General features: G+C 35.5%; 1 protein-coding gene across 1 annotated transcript in view; it reads right to left on the bottom strand.

The window, feature by feature from the left end:
* Positions 1-20,671, bottom strand: part of GlcT (ceramide glucosyltransferase) — a 157,372-nt gene that overhangs the window by 113,659 nt on the left and 23,042 nt on the right. Inside the window, exon 2 of the mRNA XM_090416124.1 lies at positions 8,434-8,575. Coding sequence (XP_090272250.1) covers positions 8,434-8,575 — 142 coding nt within the window. The remainder of the gene's footprint in view (positions 1-8,433; positions 8,576-20,671) is intronic.

Here is a 20,671-nt window from a genome sequence, read left to right as displayed (position 1 = left end):
TGAATGAAACAAAAAAGACCAAAACTGGTGAGATCTTTCTGAGCAATAAATACAAATTGTTATATTCAGGCAATGACAATCAAGGAAAAGAAGGAGTAGCCATAGTATTCAACACAAAATAGAGGCTAGTCTTCTTGAATGGCAGTCAGTCTCAAGTAGAGTAATGTGGGCAAATATGAGAATGGGGAACTGGACAATGAGACTTATTTGTGCCTATGGTCCCACAGAAGGTTCTACTAAGGTAGAAGTGGAGGAATTTTTTGAGGCTTTAGAAAAAGCAACTGACACAATGAAAAAGGAAAAGTTGGTCCTTGTTGGGGATCTAAATAGCAGAGTAGGAAATGATTGTGAGACATACAAAAATATTTTGGGAAAATTCGGAGAAAAGAGCAAAGCTAATAATAATGGCAAATATTTGTTGGATTTCTGCTCAGGACATGGACTGGTTATTACTAACACCATGTTCCAACATAAAAATATGCACAAATTCACATGGAGAGAAGAGGCTAGGAATAAGAAAAGTCTTATTGATTATGTTATTGTTGATAGTGATGTCTTCTCCCTGGTGCAGGACACCAGAGTGTACAGAGGATTTGAAATTGGAAGTGATCACTATTTCGTTTTAAGCAGGATAAAACTGAATTTCATATTGAAAAGAATAACATGCAAGAAAGTTTTAAAGCAAATAAAAGTTGAGCAGCTCTCACATGTGAACTGTAGACTAAAATACAGAAAGATTATTGAAAAGAAAATGAAAGAGTTTGAGAACAGGAATCAAACCTTGGAGATTCAGTGGCAAACTCTGAAAAAAACATTGATTGATTCTGCCAGGGAGACGTGTGGTGAGGTTGTGTGCAAGGATAAAAAAATCAGTACTCCCTGGTGGACACATGAAGTTAAAGAGGCAGTGAAGGAAAAGAAGAAAGCATATCAAAAGTTCCTGGCAAATAAGTCAGCTTTTACTCTTACAGAATACAGAGACAAATGTAAGAAAGCTAAACAGTGTGTAAAACTAGCTAAACAAAAGTCATGGGAGGACTTTGGCAAGAATATAGAAAATAAATATCAAGAAGGTGGCAAAATATTCTGGAGGTTGTTGAAGAAGCTTAGGAATGGAGGAAAGAGTGCTATAAAAGAAGTTAGAGATGATAAAGGTGACATGAAAAAGACATCCTTGAAGTATGGAGTAATTATTTTGAAAAACTGCTAAATGAAACAAGCAGTGATGACAGCACAGTGATAAAAAAAAACACTGACCAGGCATGCAGTCAGGAATACATATCCATACTTGAAGTAGAAAAAGCCATCAAAGGCTTGAAATGCGGAAAGGCAGCAGGAGTAGATGATATTCGACCAGAAATACTGAAGTATGGTGGTATAGAAGTCTTACAGTGGCTGCACTGCATAGTTGAGAAAGCCTGGACAGAGGGACGAATTCCCGATGATTGGAGTAGAGCTCTCATAGTACCCATATATAAAAAGGGAAATAAAACTGAATGTGAGAATTACAGAGGTATTTCCCTACTGAGTGTTCCTGCGAAGAATTGTGGAAGAAAAGATTGCTGAAGAACAAGCTGAATTCAGGACAAATAGAGTCTGTCAGAATTAGATCTTCACTTTAAGACAAATAGTCGACAAAGCATTTGAATATAACAAAGATCTGTATAAGTTTTGTCGATTTGGAAAAAGGCATATGACAAGGTGCCAAGAGAGAAGCTATTCAATACGCTGCAGTTATATGGTGTCAATGGGGCATTATATCAAGCAATACTTAGTCTTTATTTGAGTTGTAAATCAGCAGTTAGAATTGAAGGAAGTACAGGAAGATGGTTTAATGTTAAATCTGGTGTGAGACAAGGATGTACATTATCCCCTCTGTTATTCATTATCTATATGGATCACATTATGAAGGAAAGTGGTATTAAACCTGTTATCAAAATTAAAGATGTCAATGTCAGCTCTTTGCTTTATGCGGATGATGTTATACTTCTAAATAAATCCGCTACAAGTCTGCAAGATTCTCTGACTAAGCTGAATAGCTGTTGTAATAGATATGGTATGAAGGTCAGCAATAAAAAGACAAAGACAATGAAAATAGGCAGAATCGTTCAAAATGTCAACTGTGTTGTGAATGGAGAACCTGTGGAACAAGTAAAACATTTCAGCTACTTAGGCACAATTTTTACTGAAGATGGTAAATTAAATATAGAAATAGACAACAGAATCAGCAAACCTGGTATGGTGGGAATTCAACTGAATAAATTCATATGGAATAAGAGAGAAATTAGTCGGCACACTAAATTAGCTGTATACAAGATAGTGCTCAAACCAGTTTTAACTTATGGATCTGAGAGCTGAGTCAGAAGTAAAACACTTGACCAAAGACTACAGACCACAGATATGAGAGTCCTGAGAAAGATTAGAGGCGTGAACAGATGGCATCAATGGCAATATCATATTAAAAATGAGGATATTAGGAAAGAACTTGACATTGTCAGCATCCAGGAATGCATTAGCAGAGCTAATCTCAGGTGGTATGGTCACTTAAATAGAATGGGAGAAGAAAGATTAGCAAAACAAGTGTTCTCTGCCAGTTTGGCAGGAAAACGACCCAGAGGAAGACCAAGATATAGGTGGATTGATACGGTACAAAGTGCCTTAGACGATAGAAATATAAGATCTGATAATGTTGGCATCTTGACAAGTAGCAGACTGATTTGGAGGAAAATTATAGATAGGAAGTTAGTAATGATGTAATTTTTTCATGTAGTACTGTCATATCCTGTACACCCCTTGAGGGTATATAGCAGGAATTTGATGATGAACTCCTTTTATAGCACTCTTTCCTCCATTCCTAAGCTTCTTCAACAACCTCCAGAATATTTTGCCACCTTCTTGATATTTATTTTCTGTATTCTTGCCAAAGTCCTCCCATGACTTTTGTTTAGCTAATTTTACACAGTGTTTAGCATTCTTGCATTTGTCTCTATATTCTCTAAGAGCACAAACTGACTTATTTGCTAGGAACTTTTGATATGCCTTCATCTTTTCCTTCACTGCCTCTTTAACGTTCTGTGACCACCAGGGAGTTCTGATTTTTTTTTATCCTTGCAGACAACCTCACCACATGCCTCTCTGGCAGAATCAATGTTTTCTTTAGAGTTTGCCACTGAATCTCCAAGGTTTGATTCCTGTTCTCAAACTCTTTCATTTTTTCTTCAATAATCTTTGTGTATTTTAGTCTACAGTTCACATCTGAGAGCTGCTCAACTTTAATTCGCTTTAAAACTTTCTTACATGTTATTCTTTTCAATATGAAATTAAATTTTATCCTGCTCAAGACGAAATAGTGATCACTTCCAATTTCAAATCCTCTGTACACTCTGGTGTCCTGCACCAGGGAGAAAACATTATTATCAACAATAACATAGTCAATGAGACTTTTCTTATTCCTAGCCTCTTCTCTCCATGTGAATTTGTGCATATTTTTATGTTGGAACATGGTGTTAGTAATAACCAGTCCATGTCCTGAGCAGAAATCCAACAAATATTTGCCATTATTATTAGCTTTGCTCTTTTCTCCAAATTTTCCCAAAATATTTTTGTATGTCTCACAATCATTTCCTACTCTGCTATTTAGATCCCCAACAAGGACCAACTTTTCCTTTTTCATTGTGTCAGTTGCTTTTTCTAAAGCCTCAAAAAATTCCTCCACTTCTACCTTAGTAGAACCTTCTGTGGGACCATAGGCACAAATAAATCTCATTGTCCAGATCCCCATTCTCATATTTGCCCACATTACTCTACTTGAGACTGACTGCCATTCAAGAAGATTAGCCTCGTATTTTGTGTTAAATACTATGTCTACTCCTTCTTTTCCTTGATTGTCATTGCCTGAATATAACATTTTGTATTTATTGCTCAGAAAAATCTCACCAGTTTTGGTCTTTTTTGTTTCAGTCACCCCTATTATGTCGATCTGGTACTTATCTAATTCCTCAGCTAACTCCATTTCTTTGCCATTCAGGCTTCTTACGTTGATAGTACCGATCTTTAACTCTGGTGATGTTGAGTTGGGGTTTGTTTTCAGATTTGTTCCTAGCTGGCTTTTCGCTGTTCACCCTGGTTCCCTGGCGAAAACAACGGAGGCCTTGTTTAACTGGGCGACGCCCCAGCCGGCATGAAATTTTGTCATGTTGTACTATCATTTTTTATTTTGGTTTAACCAATAAGAATACAATTTGGTCGGCTAAATCCCAAATTGCCAGTGCATCCTCATTCATTCAGTATCAAAGTAGATACTCAACAGGATGCACCATGATAAGGTAAGGATTGGACATTAGGTCAGAAGCCCTGGTCAGTTCTCCGCAAAATGTGGAGGTGTCCTCTCAGTTATACAGCTTTGACCCTTAAGCACTCCTAAATTTTTTTCAAATGATGTTAATAAAGCTGTTCCATATGCAGTAGTGATCCTAAAGATGAAATTCACTGCTTAGAGATTAAAGTTTTAAAAATTGTTAGTTTCTGGGCAGAGTGTAATGTTAAGTAGGAACTCTGACTGCTTTTCTGATACATTTCTAAAACATGTGATCAGGTCTGGCATTGAGGCCTGCTCAGCAAAATGTCACCCTTTTTTCTACTTTCCACTTTCTGTAAATTGGATATCCTATTTTTCCTCAGGTTGATCACTGTGAGTGTTATGGCAGTTTCTCCTGTTCAGGTTTTCACAAAAGTGCAATCTCCTCTCACTGAACAACAACAACTACAGTTTTGCCATATGCTAATATTCTTTATGTTGTTGTTATTCTAAAATACCAACTGCAAGTATCAGAAAATGCCTGTGTAAATTTTCAGCCAAGGATATGCCACTGCATGACTGACTAGTGCAGTAAGGAACATGGTATGAAATACACCAAATATGTCAGGAACTGTGAACAATATATGTTTTCATTGCTGTTTAAAATTAATTACATTAATACTCTCAACAATGTGAAGATAATAACTGAATGTAACTTAAGTATACTAAGCTCAGTAATAAATTATGCATTTCATTCCTATTCAAAAGTATCCTAAAATGTAGTGTGAAAAGTTTATTCAGTTCATTATAGAACATGAAGATTTTTAAGGCAATGAAAGAATCACAAATTTATCAACTTTAAACTGTTCCTTGTGTATGAACAGTTTAGAGTTGATAGATTTTATAGTACACATACTTCAGTCATTAAAAATACATCTTCGCATGTGCCATGATTGTTCAAATCTTTTAAGAGCAATGATAGATGCCAACTGCTCTGATGTTTTTTTTTCAAAAATCTGCTACTTTCACAAAATGAGTCATTTTTTTTACATAATAGTGAGATAAACTTTGTGATCTTTACCCTTCTAATTAGGAAATGTTTCTTAGCCCTTACAAATCCAAATGAAAAATTATGAAATGGCCATAGTTCCTGACTGAAGAGGTAATGGTATAAATCATGATTATTTTACAATATACATTATAAATCTATTCTTAAAAAAAAAAAAAAAAAAAAAAAAAAGCATAAAGATTTGCAAATCACTTAATGACACATGAGAATATCTGTTTCTTGTTTGATTTGCTAAGTGCAGTTTATCACTCAGAAACATTACATACTTACTGAACAGACAAAAGAATGATTTTAGGACTTTTTTATTCAGAATATAACTGCTTTATGTTTATTTTCAAAACACAGTGAACCTAGTTGTTGCTGGGTTTAACTTTCTTCACTATCAAGAAAGATTCTGTCTCCTATTTCTGTATTACATTTATCAGAAAATGCCCAGAGTTGCTAATATTTAGTATTGCAATGAAGTATTGTAAGCTACTGCCAACAATAATATAATGACATTCCCACTGCTGCATTCATGTTTCTGTCTTTCATCATGTTTCACTGCAACACAGTCACAACACTGTAATTTTGACTCAGTACATAGTAATGAGTCAAACTTTATTTTTCATGTGGCTGCTCAAACTAAAAAATAACTTATTTGTAGAAATTTGACTTCTACTTAATGCTCATTCTGCATTTGACAACTATGCGCTGACAGTGCAATTTTACTCTCAATCATGACAGCTTTAGAACATCATAATACCATAAAGAACACATTAAGAATAATAAAACTATGGTTGAATTGAACACAAAGCAAAAGTAGTTCTTGTTTATATTCTTGGAATCACATAGTCTGTTGTTAGATCCTGAATGAAGAACTTGGAAAAGGAAACTATTCATTCAGGATTTAACAAATTTAATATAAAAGCTGAAGGAGAAACTTGCACTCCAGCAGAAAATAAAAGAAATTATTAAGTGTACGTAAGAATATATGTTCCCATCATGTCAATTATTATGATTCAATGTTGTTTATTCAAAATTATTAAGTAGAGAATTTGTGTGTAAATATTAATTTCATTATGACAACCAGTATACAGTAAATCACTGAGTGAGTTGTAAACAGTAGTCCAAAGGTCGCGTGTGAGCCATGCAGGTTGAGCATAGGGCCTGAGGCAGTGGCATACACGGAAGGTAACTTTAGTTCGCTTTCCGGGAAAAGAGGACTCCTAGAGCAGAAGGAGAATACGGGATCAACCAGGGGGAAGATTGAGAGGTGCCGTGTGAAAAAAGGCAAGGAAAAGGAGGGCACAAGAAGTAGGAATAAAAGATGATGCGCGCCATCTTTCAAGGCTTTTTACTCCTGGGATTTTGGTCTTTTCGGTTCGTGACGGACGTGAGATAGGGCAGCGATGTCGGACAGCGAGCCTATTCCTAAAGATGTTTGATATATTTCTGACGGAGGTGAGCATGGGATGTTGGCATTAGCAGTTACGAGCCTTCGTTAATATCCCATCAGAAAGGAACGGCAAACGTTTCCTTAGAAGCGGCAGCAGATACGAATATGTCCGGCAGCTAATCAAGGACAATGCAGACACAACGTCAGGTGCGAAGTATAGCCTAATCAGATGGCAACCAGACCCTACACGTGGATGTGATGGAAGTACCGAGTCGTGCTTAACAAAAAGTAGACCTGATTTCGTGCTTAACAGATCTGGTAGACCTGATTTCTGGCATAGAGTTGGTAAAGTACAGAAATTTTGTTATATGTTATTCAGTTGCATGAAAGGAAAGAAAGTAGTTGTGTAATGGTTGATGTTGGACAGTTTACTAGAGAACTCTAAGTGATTATTCTAATTTGTAATAGCTGGTTTCAATTAGACAAATTGTCTGGGAACGATTATATAAATGAATGTGACAGAATTCAATATATGAGACTAGCGTAGCAGATAGAATCTGATTGGAATTTCTTTAACATTAAATCTGTGTATATTTATGAATAACTTATGGAAGAGAATTATTGCTTATATAGTACTGTGCTTATTTCCTTTGTCTAGTATTGTTTAGTATGACTTTAGAATTTACTTAGTATGAATTAACTTAGTATGAATTGACTTTGCATGACCTTGACTCCATTGAATGTGTGATATATTATAGTTGTATGTGTCTTAAGATCCAAATAAATGTTTTGTTTTATACCTGAGTTTTGCCTGAATACGAGATCAAACTACCACTCATAAAATCTGAACCTAAGTGGGAGAGAATTGAAAGTTTATAGAGTTAGATTAGAGGTCACGACTGCTAGCTGAAATCTACATAGCTGTAGTAAAGAGTTTTGTTAATGAGCATATGCATGAAATTCTGGGAATGTCTCTCTGAATAAGAGTCCCTTCTATTATAGGATATTGGCTGGCGCAGCTCAAAAATATAAATTTGTCAATATCCGAAAAGGAAACAGCCCCAAAATAGATAATTCTTAGGTCCGATTGTAGAATAGAAGAATAGTGATAAAAGGGATAATAAAAGTAAAATACAGGAGAAAGTAACGACATAACACTGCGAACTATACAGGAACAGGAATTTTATCATGCAATCACACAAGAGCACTAAAGAAGGAGAGAGTGATCAGATATTTGTTGCTATGAAACCTTGAATATATCCTAATTCTTGAAAATAATATTTGGGTGATTTAAGCAGAATCCCAACCACATTACCTTTCAATTTTTGAATCATTATTTGTAAACTCTTATTTTTGCTTCAAAAATCAGAACTGTCATAAATTTGATTGCATTTCTTGTATTATTTTATTGCTCAGAGGGATTCTTTTTTTTTTTTTTAAATTAATCAAAGCACTAAAGGTCAAAACATATAGAGGATGCTGTAGTGCTATCAGCAGTCTAATAACAGATGACAGATTCGCACACAATGAGAACAGAAATAGCAATTCAGTGGAACTGCATACCTACAATGACCAAATAATATTTAAAATATTAACTGTAGATACTCAAAACTGAAGATTTTGAAAGATTCTTGTATTTTAAATTTGTTCAATGATTTTATTATATGACAAGAAATACAAATTACTTACTACAGGATAATTAAGTGTAAAGTATGTCTCCAGATTAGAAGCTAAATTTGTATCTTCACCAACAAGTGGTTTTAGGATGGAAACACCAGGAAGGGGTGTTTCTGATGATGGAAGAAGAACCTTTTTATGAAGTCTGAGTTTTCTGAAATTGAGAAATAAATATTTAATTTTTCACAAAATTTTGAAAAGGTGCTATTGAGACTAATAATACTTTGTTACTTTTAATATATATTTATGATAAATATTATGAAAATATTTAAAACACTAAACACAACCATCTACAAAACAGTGGTCAACTTAGAATGTTAAAAGCAGTGGTGGCTGGTGACAATAGAAACAGGTGGGGCCAGGGGCCAAAAACAACTTAATTTTTTTTATATTTATATAGTGGGTTCTATTACTGATTTATAGTTATTATTTCTATTACAATAATATTTAGTCAGAATCCACTGAGATTGTGAAGCACGTGCTTCACAATCAAAGAATCGCATGCTATATACATATGTGCCAACACAGTAACTGGTCCAGACTAAACTGTCCCCAAGATAAGCGTTGCACCCAATAAACAAACACCATCACTAGTGCATGTGCCTCATACATACCCTGTTTACATGTATAAAATAGGGCCAACCGTGGCTGGTCCCAGAGACTGTACTAAGTCGCATTATACAATATTGCCACAAAATACTACAGTAATTTTTTTATTAAACAATAAAACATGTTGGAAATAGATCAAAAAATAATAATTACAAGAAACATATTTTTTAAAACTACCATTATTGGGCTAGTTATACAAATATAGGTGGGGCCCAGCCCCCTATAGAAGACTGCCCCTGGTTAAAAGTATATGGAACTGGACAATTAAAGTTCCTTCAATATACACTATCAAGATATGAGTGGAATTATATATGATTAATAACACATAACAATGAAGAAATGATTACTGATAAAGAAAACAGATTTTTATACTCTGGAACTTTTCAGGAGTAAAGAGGATGGTGTTGTCTTCCTAATATGCAAATACTTTATGGAATTCAGGTAATCAATACTGGAATAATATTGGTGAGACTAAAAAACCACATAATATTAATAATATAGGTGTACATTTCTATATTAGCATACAAAGACAGTAAATGGAAGCATTTTATGGGTAACTAGAAGAAACAATGAAATAGCAGTTAATGGCTATCTCATAACAGAAGAAAAGTGGAACGTAAAGACTGTAAATGTATGAAAGGACATAGCTTTCATGATTTTTTAATTAAACTAAATAAATGCTGGCCTGATTGGCTGAGTGGTTAGCATTTCAGCTGTCCAACCAACAGGCTGCAGATTCTAATCCCGCTATGGACATGAATGTTTATGGTTGTCTTTAGGTGAGAGATGAATTTCATCTCAAAGTGTGAGACCACTTCACTTCACTGCAAGTGAAGGAGATGAGCATTAGATGTGGAATTTGTATTTATGAAATAAATGAAACTACTGGTGAAAGATGAGAGAAAAAGTTTGTTGCAACAGTAAGTAACTGTTGCAATGATAGCCAATGAGTAGCATAGGTTGTGCAAAAGGAATGCCACGCAGCATTTAAATGTATGGAATGAGTGAGAGAAAAAAAAAAGAGTGGAATTGCCAGAATGAACTACACAAATGGATTTGGGTAGTAAAATATAGGCAAGATTGTTGATTTATGAGAGAGAGAGAGAGAGAGAGAGAGCAGGTGATGAAGCAGGAAAATAAGATGTAAGTGGAGCATCAAAAGGTTGATGGCAGGCATCTGAATCAAGAAGTGGTATAATGGAGAATGAGTGTTATTAGAAAGGTCAAAGATTAAGGGGATGGAACCAGTATGTGGCAAAGAGTAAGCCTAATGGGATAGAGATAGAAGTGAAAGGGAAAAGGAATGAATGTTATATCAAGTCAGTGATTAGAATGTGATGACTGTTAAAAGGTTGCAAGAGTAGTCTAATAAAAGCAACTGAAATCCTTGGTACTTAAGAGGAAATGAGTTTTTTTTTGAAGAACTAGTTAGTTTGTATTGACGAAAAATATATAAGTGAGATTTGGGTGACAGAAAAGGATATGGTCGTGGGGAGGGAATACAAATGCTATGGTATATTCCAGAAGTACAGGAAGAACAGAATGCAGGAGAAAGGGGGATCTGATGGTAACAGTAAAACCACAACCAGTTAAAGTAAAGTTCTGAAAAACAAGTTGGAAAACAGTACCAGGTGTGTGTGTGGGGGGGAACATTTGAGACTATCTAATGTGATATGAGATAGAGAGCAAAATATATAACTGGTTACAATTTGAAGAAGCTAAGTAACTTAGCTTCTTTGAAACCTGCTTTATGACTGGGCAGTTAATCCTGTCGACATCATCCCCTATGTTCTGAAAATTCTATGTTCTTCTAGTCAATTTCTGTTTTTAGGAATGAAAAATCCAAGTTTCTGGGAGGGGAGAAACCCTGCCACTTGTATATGAGATTGGCTAACTTGCCTTTGCTTAAAGAAAGTCCTGATAAAGGTTCTTTGCATCCTAGATGGGAATCAAACCCAAGTCTTTCCAAATGAAGGACATCAATACAACTGAGTTATAGAAGCTCTTCAATAAGCACAAAATGAATAATTATCATGGAAGATTTTAACTGAGAGACATACACAGACATAAAAATTAATTATAACCAACTGATTGCCTAATATAGTGTTAGACTATGCTTCATACAAATACTAGCCTATTTGTGTGACATGTAAGTAAATCTTGTATTTTTTTTTGTTTAAATACTGTCAGTATGCACCAATGCATGGTAGAACAATGGCGGAAAAGACCATGTTGTCGGGTGATTTGAATTTGCAGGATTTTGTAAAGTGCAGTGTGTGAGATGTATTTGTCGTAAAAATTAAAGGATATGCAAAAGGAAATTGAAACTGGAGAGAGAGAGTATTAAATGTTTCAAAAGTGGGTGATTTTTACATAATGAGAACAGAGCAAATGTTAGTAGAGTGGACAGAATTGATGGTAGGATGGAAAATGTCGGAATTAATGTCTTCAAGAAATAGCATCCTTGAAGTAATAATAAAGACTGAGCGAACAAATGAGAGGAACAAGTTAAAGAGAAAATTACGTACAGAGATCAATGATCAGAGGAGTACTTAATGAAAAGTGTAACAAAATCGTGTTTCCCTGATGCAAAAATTAAAGATACTAGTCATGCTATCTGGATGTGAAAAGGTAAGGTGAAAGAATAAATTGTCTTGGTTAGCACAAATGATTTGAGAGGTGAGAAGGCAAAAATTGTAAGTCTCCTGCCATGCTATGATAGAGGTGAACTGAGGATGAGGGCATTGGTAATAAATGAATTAATATGGTTGTGCTGAAGGAATGATGTAGGATTTAAGGATCTGTGTTTGACGGAAAGAAGGATTCGTATAATGCTGATGGATTGAATCTAAATGGTTTTGGTGTTAGGTTCGGAGAGAGCTTTGTTCACCTAGTATGCTGAAACAAATTCAGGAAAACTTAAAGCTTAAGCAATTAGGGTGGAAGCAGATGAGTTTGTGAAAGCACCCATGAGGCAAGTGACTGTGAGAATGACTAAATATGGAATTTAGTCTCTCAAGGAAAAATATTGAATAGGGTAGTCAATCCAGTTCGTTCAATTCAGTTAAGGTGGGTGGGGACCTAAATGGATAATGCAGCTTCTATATACTAAAGCCAGAAGTATCAGGAACAAGAGAGAGAGAGAGAGAGATGAGTTTTTGGCATTGGTTAGTGATACCTTGCTAAAAATTATAGTAATTAGTGAGACTTGGCTAACAGATGATGTAGTTACAGGGATAGAATATGAAGTGTTTAGTATTTTTAGGAAAGATAAAGAAGAAAGGATGGAGAAGCGATACTGCTGATGATAGCAAATGAATTGCAGCCAAAAAGAATAGGAGATAAATGGGAGGTTGGCTGTTCATTTGAAGTAGTCTTGGTGAGATCAAGGCAAACATCATTAGTGGCTTTAACAGGCACTTAAGTGTACATGACCTTCCAAGTATTCTTGGACTTCCCAACCGTAATATGAGGATAAGGTGGTTACCGCTATGCCTCAAAGTATTCTTGTCTGTAAATTGCATGTGTTCTACTGGCCAGTTTGTCTGTTTTGAGGGACAAAAAACCCAAGTTTCCAGATGAAAAAAAAAAAAACCCTCTACCTCCATAAGAGATCGGCTAACTCACCTTTAGTCGAAAGAGACAAGATAAATATTCCTCACATCATGAATGGGAATCGAACCCAGGTCTTTCTGACAAAAGGGCTTAGTCTATACCGACTGAGCTATGGAGGCTTGAGATCAAATCCAGTAAGACAAAATATACAGTTGGTTGTTGCTGTAGGCCAGGGAGTTCCACAGATGATCTGGAACACATGCATTGACAAATTAGTACAATGAGTACAGGTCGAGTGATTATTATGGGGGACTTCAACTATGGAGATATAGACTGGAAGAAAGAAAGGGCACATGCCAGGAAGGAAATGGAATTTATACACCTAAGAGATAATTACTTCAGGCAGCATAAAGGAGATTATAAGTGTGAGAGTACTGAACCTGATCATAGAATCAGAAGAGCTATCCATAACCAAGGTGGCCACACTGCCACCGATTGCCAAAAGTGGCCATGGTCTTGATTTGGGAGATTGTAAAACATGAGGAATATTATGTCAAGAAGGGTTATATGTGGAACTACAAGGCAGGTGATTATGACAAGCTTGGAAGGAAGCTTAAATCTGTGCCATGGCATAAAAACTGCAAGGGAAAGATGTTAGTAGTGGGAGATAGTTACAGATCATCTAAAGGAAGCAAGATGACCTCCCTAAGGTAAGGAGGGTTAATAAGGTAGTAGTTAGATGGATAAGTAATATTATTAAGCATGAGCTGTAGAAGAAGAAAATGCTGTGGAGGATATATAAGGAGAAAGATGACCATCAAACTGATGAACAGTAAAAGGCTCAGGCAAAGAAAGGTGACAGCATGGTAAGGAAGGCAAAATCAGATTACAAGAAGAATCTAGCAGAAAAGGTAAAAGGAAATCCCAAAAAGTTCTTTCATTACGTGGCAAATAAGAAGAAGAATGATTATGAGTGCTGATGGTCATGAGGTGAGAGAAGCAGATAAAACAGTTGAGTTACTGAGTGATCACTTTGCAAGGGTATTACATCAAAGTAAGGTTACTTCTGTAACATATATGACAGACACTGATGTGGGGACAGAGGTGGATGAACTGGAAGTTCTTAGGATATTGCAGAATCTCAATGTAAATACAGCTGTAGGATTAGACGGGATATCAGCTAAGGTTCGGTGAGAATGTGCAAGGGAACTGGCAATGCCTCTGACTAAGCTCTTTAATTTAACTCTCAGATCTGGTAGAGTTCCAAGGGAGTGAGGTGAGAGAAGACTGAAGTAGCAAATTATTAACCAATCAGTTTCTCAGGCATGGTGGTAAAAGTATGGATAAAATTGATCAAAAAAGAGAATTCAAGAATGGGTGGACAAAAATATGATACTATATGAGGGCAATGTGGCTTTCTAAAGGATCGGTCATACCTTAGCAGTTTACTAACTTGTTATAATATAAACAGCTGAGTTGGATAAAGGAAATGGCAACATGATAATTCTGCTCGATTTTACAAAGGCAACTGAAAGAACACCACATGGGACTCTGTTATGCAAATTAGAAAATATGGAGATGAATATGACATTGTTATAATTATATACGTTCTGTCATCTATTACATAATAAGGTGAGTTAGTTGATCTCATATGGAGGTAGCAGGGTTTTTTCTCCTGGAAACTTGGGTTTTTTCATCCCGCATACAGACAAATCGGCCTTTCAGAACTTTCATGCAATTTACAGACAAAAAAATACTAGTTGTGGTGGGCCAGGGCCGGATTTAGACTTGCTGAGGCCCTAAGCTATACAAAACCCAGAGGCCCCCCTACCGTTTTAAATTACATCAGCTGGTCTTTTTGTTTTTTTTTATTTGAGGTCCCGGCAGATTGCGAGGCCCTAAGCTGTAGCTTTTTTTTAGCTTATATGTAAATCCGGCACTGTGGTGGGTGGTAGATGGCGTTGATTGTTAGTAGAGGTTCGGTGTAGTGGTGGAAACAGTTGTATAGTAGGTGTCCTCCCGCGATGAGACTTCGGACTCCTTGGAGGTGTCACGAATAATAATAATAATTATACAGCCCTGCTTTGTCCTTAAATTCTTTACTTAATATTCAAGAATGGTCGGCTGCCTTAACTATCGACTGCCATCATTTATCTACTGTATCTTATTTCCCATGCTCTATAGTCTAACAAATTTATTTGTTTTATGACTGCACCAGTTAGACTATACATTGAGTGCAAGATTATAGGTTCTTAAACCAAAGACAAAGCAGATATTGTTTATATTCCCTGTACTTTAAACTAGTCGTAAATTAAATATAAATCATATAAACTTCTATCTAATGCAGGTTCAAATTTTTTTAGGATAGTGCACTGAAAGAATCAGTCCAATGTGTTGTTTCCAAACCATTTAATTAAGTCAAACAGAAATATGTACAGAATGAGTTACATTCATGTGTATATACACAATGTCATTACAATTCCCTTGCTAGTCTCAATTCTTCGTAATCTAATCTTAGTTAATTCTCAATCTAGCATAACATTAACTGAATATAAGACATATGTTGGTCAAGCCTAATTCACCACTAATTCTTACCTGAAACCTCCAGGGAGTCCAAGACTCATCGAACATACATTATCTCATAAGCATAGATGCTTGACATATTCTTGTTCAGTATTACAACTACTTACAATTCTTGTTCAGCAGACAGTCATTCCCATTAACCCTTTGTTCACAAGTAATTCTTCTTCTTATCTTTCTTTCTGCTTGCTGACACATTCTTGTTTTTCCACTAAAATTCTTTCTTGTTGGGGTTGTCGACTGACTTGCCTTATCCTTAACATGCCTGCGATGTACAGCTCATTCCCTTCAAGACGAACGACAATATTTCTTGCATGGCAATGAACCCAGGTAGAAGACTCAGAACCCTCCATACTTCTGTTTAGATTTCCAACAGCGATTATTAGTGTGACTGGGAACTCAGGGAAGAGAAGGCCTAAAATAATTCCATCCCACGACTTGCCTTATATAGGCCCTGACCTCTGTGTGCCTCTCTCGAAATTGGTCACGGATTTACATTCAGACATGCTGATGTCATTCTTCATGCATCTTTGGAATTCTTTATCCATGGCAATTATGGTCACGTATTGACCTTTGGACATGTTATTCTTTCAGAATCTTTGGAAATTTCCATCTATAGCTTCTCAGAATTCTTCACTAGTTTTAGCATTAGACTTACTGATTTAACATTACCTAACAACTTTACATGATGACGTCATGCGCTACATTATTTCAACAACGGCTCAATACAATATTATTACAGAAAAGATTATTTCAGTCAAAAAATTAACACTAAATACATTCTCCTAAACAAAAAAACATGTAAAAATGAACATGATAAGTTGCATATCATGAGAGATTTTACAACACTAGTTATGTAGATAAGAGGGTGACACCTGGAAAGATATCAAAAAATGGTATATGGAGGGGACAGAATTCAAGTGATTAGTGGTGCACTGCAAGGTTTAGTGCTCAGAACACTACTATTTAATTTGTACATAAATTATATAGGAAATAACCTAAAAGGAAATATTCAGTTGTTTGCTGATGATGATCCAAAATTAGGTAGGGTAATAATTAACCAAGGTGATGTGGAGAGCTTGCAGGATGATTTAAATAGGCTATCAGTATGGATAAAAGTTAATGGGTGTCAATTTAATGTGGAGAAATGTCAAGTTATGCATTTTGGGATAAATAGATTACAAGTCATTTATCACACTGATGGCACTGCACTCCAGGAAATAGATTAAGCTAGAGATTTAGGGGTAGTGTTAGACAGAGAGAAGACATATTGCTAAAGGAGCTCATAAGATTACTTGGGTAGTGAAAAACACACTAATAAGTAGAGATAAAGAAGTTGTTATTCCACTTTATAAGGCTTGATACATCCACATCTGGATTAATGTCTCAAGTTTAGTCTCCTGGGTTTCTAGCAGATTCAGAGGTGAGCAACCAAGATGGTGAGTGGTCTGTGGAATGTTCCCTATGAGGATAGATTAAGGGTGCATAAATTGCAGAAGATGGTTGATAGGAGAAAAAATGTGATATGATAGAAACATTTAAGTTGCTTAAAGGGTTTTTATAGAAGGAGAGGTATGATAGACTGTGTAGATAGTTTGGATTTCTAATGATGCAGGGGGAAAATGTCTCAGCACTTGGCTAGAGTAGCCAGAACAAGAGGTCATCCCTGGAAGTTGAAGAAAAGTGTCGTTATTAGGGGTGTGAGGACTAGTTTTTTTTTACTTGGCGAGTTGTGAATGAGTGGAATGGATTGCCAGAGTCAGTTGTGAGTGCTTCGTCTATTAACGGGTTCAAGAAAAGATATGATAGATTGAGTGGATAGTCTGGATCTCCCATGATGAGTTTTTGGACTCCATGGAGGTACTCGTACAATAATAATAATACCTGCACAGGCATTTAATTCATGAATGTCGAATGATGCTGGTCTGTGCAGGATATGTACACCTGACAAGTGTTAATATGGGGTAGAAATGTAGTGAATCTGCAAGTCTTTCAATAGTTCTTTAAGGTGTGGCATCAGTAATATCCAATTTTCTCTCAAATTAACCTGTTATTTGTGAGATTTCTAACAAGGTCATGTCTTTTAAGGCACATAACTGCATCAATCTGCCTAGATCTTCATCTTCCTCGGATCTTTTTCTGCCATCAAAGACCAGTTTTGCCATTCTGACCACGTGGCCTTAAATTAGCTCTTAATTTTTCTTATGCTTCAATAAATCTTACTTGGAGCACTCAAGTAGGGTCTCCTAATCTCACATTCAGTGTTAAATCCCATTTTACAATGATTACTATGATAGCTCTACTCTAAATAACTGCAATTTCACTTTCTTATCAGACCTGAATTATGCAGGAAATCCACTGAAACTTTAATGTGACAATATCCGAATACCATCTAGCTCAGGGATCGCCAACTTCTTTGAACGTCGACACCTTCAAGAGTTTCTTGACTTTTTATCGACACCCTCTATTTTATGTAATAATAAGCTATTACATAAATCTAGTCCTCACACTCCTAATAACCACACTTTTCTTCAACTTCAACAATAATACAATCTTCCTTATATATATATGAAAATAAGACTTTTATTAACTTAGTATACAATTTACTACTGTTGTCAATGTGAAGGTTGTGCTTCGTGACTCTTGACAACATCAGCAATGTTGGGTTCAAAATTAGTAAGTTTCAGCCTTAAATCGCCACGGAATTCTATATCTAGCTTATTTCTTTGTTTTGTTAAAATGGAATTAACATGGCTGAAACCAGCTTCAACCATGTACGAGCTTGGAAATGCAAGCAAAAAGGGGAGTACCACTTCAGAAAGTTTTGGATATTTTTCTACAACATTTATATTCACCCAAAAGTAACTTGAAGTCCTATTTTTAAAAAGCGTCTTAGCTTCAAGATCAACTGAAAATTCAATAAGTTCATCTTGCAAGTTACATTCTATATTTTCAATATCTGCAGAAAATGGTGTGATAACCCAATCGGGAATGTGCATGTTTTCAAAATCTCCAAAGCGCATTTTTAAATCATCGCTCAAATTTTTAAGAGGTTTTGTGTATATTTCTAAGTCTTCATCTTTTACTTCCAATTGCCGTAGATTCAAAAAAGTACTGACAATCTTTTCATAACAATGATGATTTAAATAAGGCTAATTTAACTTGGAAGCCTAAAAGAATCGTCAGAGCTTGAATAATCGTGACATCTTTACCTTGTAGACGGGTCTGTATGTCATTAAATTTTGAAAATAAGTCTGCCAAGTAGAAAATATGATTCTTATTTCTCTTCAGTTCATCACTCAAAAACAAATTAACATTTGTAAGAACCTCTAGGGTTGAGTTAAACAACTCAACAAATCTTTGTAGACTTGCACCTCTAGACAACCATCTTACTTCAGTATGCAAGAGTAATTGGTTTGATACTTCATTTTTTTCACAAAGTTTGGCAAACAATCACGATTTAAGAAGACGAGCTCTAATTTGATTAACAGATTTAATACACACTCTTTGAGTATCATGCAGTTCGTCATGGAGAGTTTTTGCCACGAAATGGTTTCGGTGCAACACACAGTGAATAATATGTACACTTTGAACTTTTTCTTTCAGAAAGGCAGCAAAACCTTGATAACGGCCCACCATTGCAGGTGCGCCATCTGTGGCTACTGCAGTTATATTAGTAAATGGAATATCATACTTATTTAAATATTCCTCCAATCGCTGAAAAACTGTCACCCCCGTTCCATCACTTTCAAGATATTTTACAAATAAAAATTCATCAATAATTTGGTGTTTGGTTTTACTATAATATCTTACATAAACCATAAGAATAGAAGAACTATTGAATGTAGATTCATCAAGTTGGATGGAGAACTTGATGAATCTACAGTTTTTTCTGATGCTACAGTTTTTTCTACATCTTCAACCATTTAACCAATACGTCTTTTCACAGTATTCACACTCAATGGTAAGCATTTTAAAACGTGGCCAGAATCTTTTTTCATTATGGTTTCAATTATTTCTTTGATTGCAGGTATAACAATGTCCTCTGCAATTGTATATGGTTTTCCTTTTTTTGCTATATTAAAAAAGAGATATTGTAGGAGGCTGTTAATCCTTGTTTATTGTCTGCTCGGCAGGTGCTTTCATAAATGATTTTATAGTTGGTTGATGTGTGTATTTCTCTTTCAGTTCTTTAAAAAAGTCAAGATCGTTATCTTTCTTATCGGGATGGAGTCTTTGAAGATGATCTTTCATTTTTGCTGGTTTCATTGCATCATTACTAAAAGTTTTTTCACAAAGTCTCTTACATAGGCCTCATTTCATTTCTTAATGAAGCAATAAACCCAAGTTTCAAATATTCTAACGAATATTGTCTGCATTTCTTTTTAGAATCTGAAGCTGCCATTGTGGTTACTGGAGTTGTAACAAAATAATTAAAATTGAAGTCAGTAAGCAAAAGTAATAAGTCTAAATAATATACCTACTCATGTATTTCTATAGGATGTACAAAACTACCAGCCCTGCTCAACTCTTCAACATCGAGAAGTTTAGTTCGTAAATGAATAACGATTGAATTATAATACGCATGTTGATGAATTTTAGAACATTAACGCTCACTTGTGTCAATGAGCAAAAACGAGACTGGGATCGAATACGTGTAAGTATAAGTAAATAAGAAACAGCGCACGTGTTGCAATCTCGCTCCCACTGAGGCAGCCAGGCGGGAACCACCGACATCCATTTATTGGTAAATACGTCATTTTGACCTACTTGATTGGCCTCCATAACTATTTTCATGACCTTGCTCCATCTTACAGGTCCTATTCATGTCACTGTTCCCACGTTCCACTCTTAATTGCATTGTCATTCAGGTTGGAGGTAATCCAAGTTAACCGAATTAAATATTACCTGTACAATGATGTCTTATATTTTTCTATCAACTCCTGAGCCCAAATCGACCCCCCCCAAGGGTCGATATCAACCACTGATCTAGCTGAAATATCATTTAATCAAAATATTTTCTAATAATATTCTGTCAGTGTTTGTTTCATTTAAAAAACTTTCAAAGCAATTACTGTAGATATCAAGAATTTATTAGGTCATAAATAAAATTACAAAAAATATATTGAACTGACAAAAAAACAGAAAAAAATCTTTAATCACCCACAGTACAAATGTTTACTCTAGATTTACAAAAAAAAAACTAGAATAATTACTTAAAACAGCATGTAATGGATGGAATCTGAATTATGAGTGTTGAGCTGATGATACTGGCATCAGAGGATTTGCCTATGACCTGTGCCCAAACTGGGGTGGAGGAGTTCACATGGTCTATAAATCAAAGATACCAAGAAATTATATACTTTGTTTAATCCTTTATCCAAGGTGTAAGCAAACAAAGTTTGCACCTGAAGTATTTTGAGGACTGGGGCAACTCGTGGTAAAGGTGGTACTGACTTCACATCGTTTGCCTTAATATCCCATAATGCACATTTCCTTGCAGACA

The sequence above is a fragment of the Typopeltis vanoorti genome, chromosome 3, assembly GCF_054136105.1.
Source record: "Typopeltis vanoorti isolate ZY-2024b chromosome 3, IOZ_Tvanoo_1.0, whole genome shotgun sequence".
NCBI classification, from domain to species: Eukaryota; Metazoa; Arthropoda; class Arachnida; order Uropygi; family Thelyphonidae; genus Typopeltis; species Typopeltis vanoorti.
This window is presented reverse-complemented; position numbering and strand designations above follow the sequence as displayed.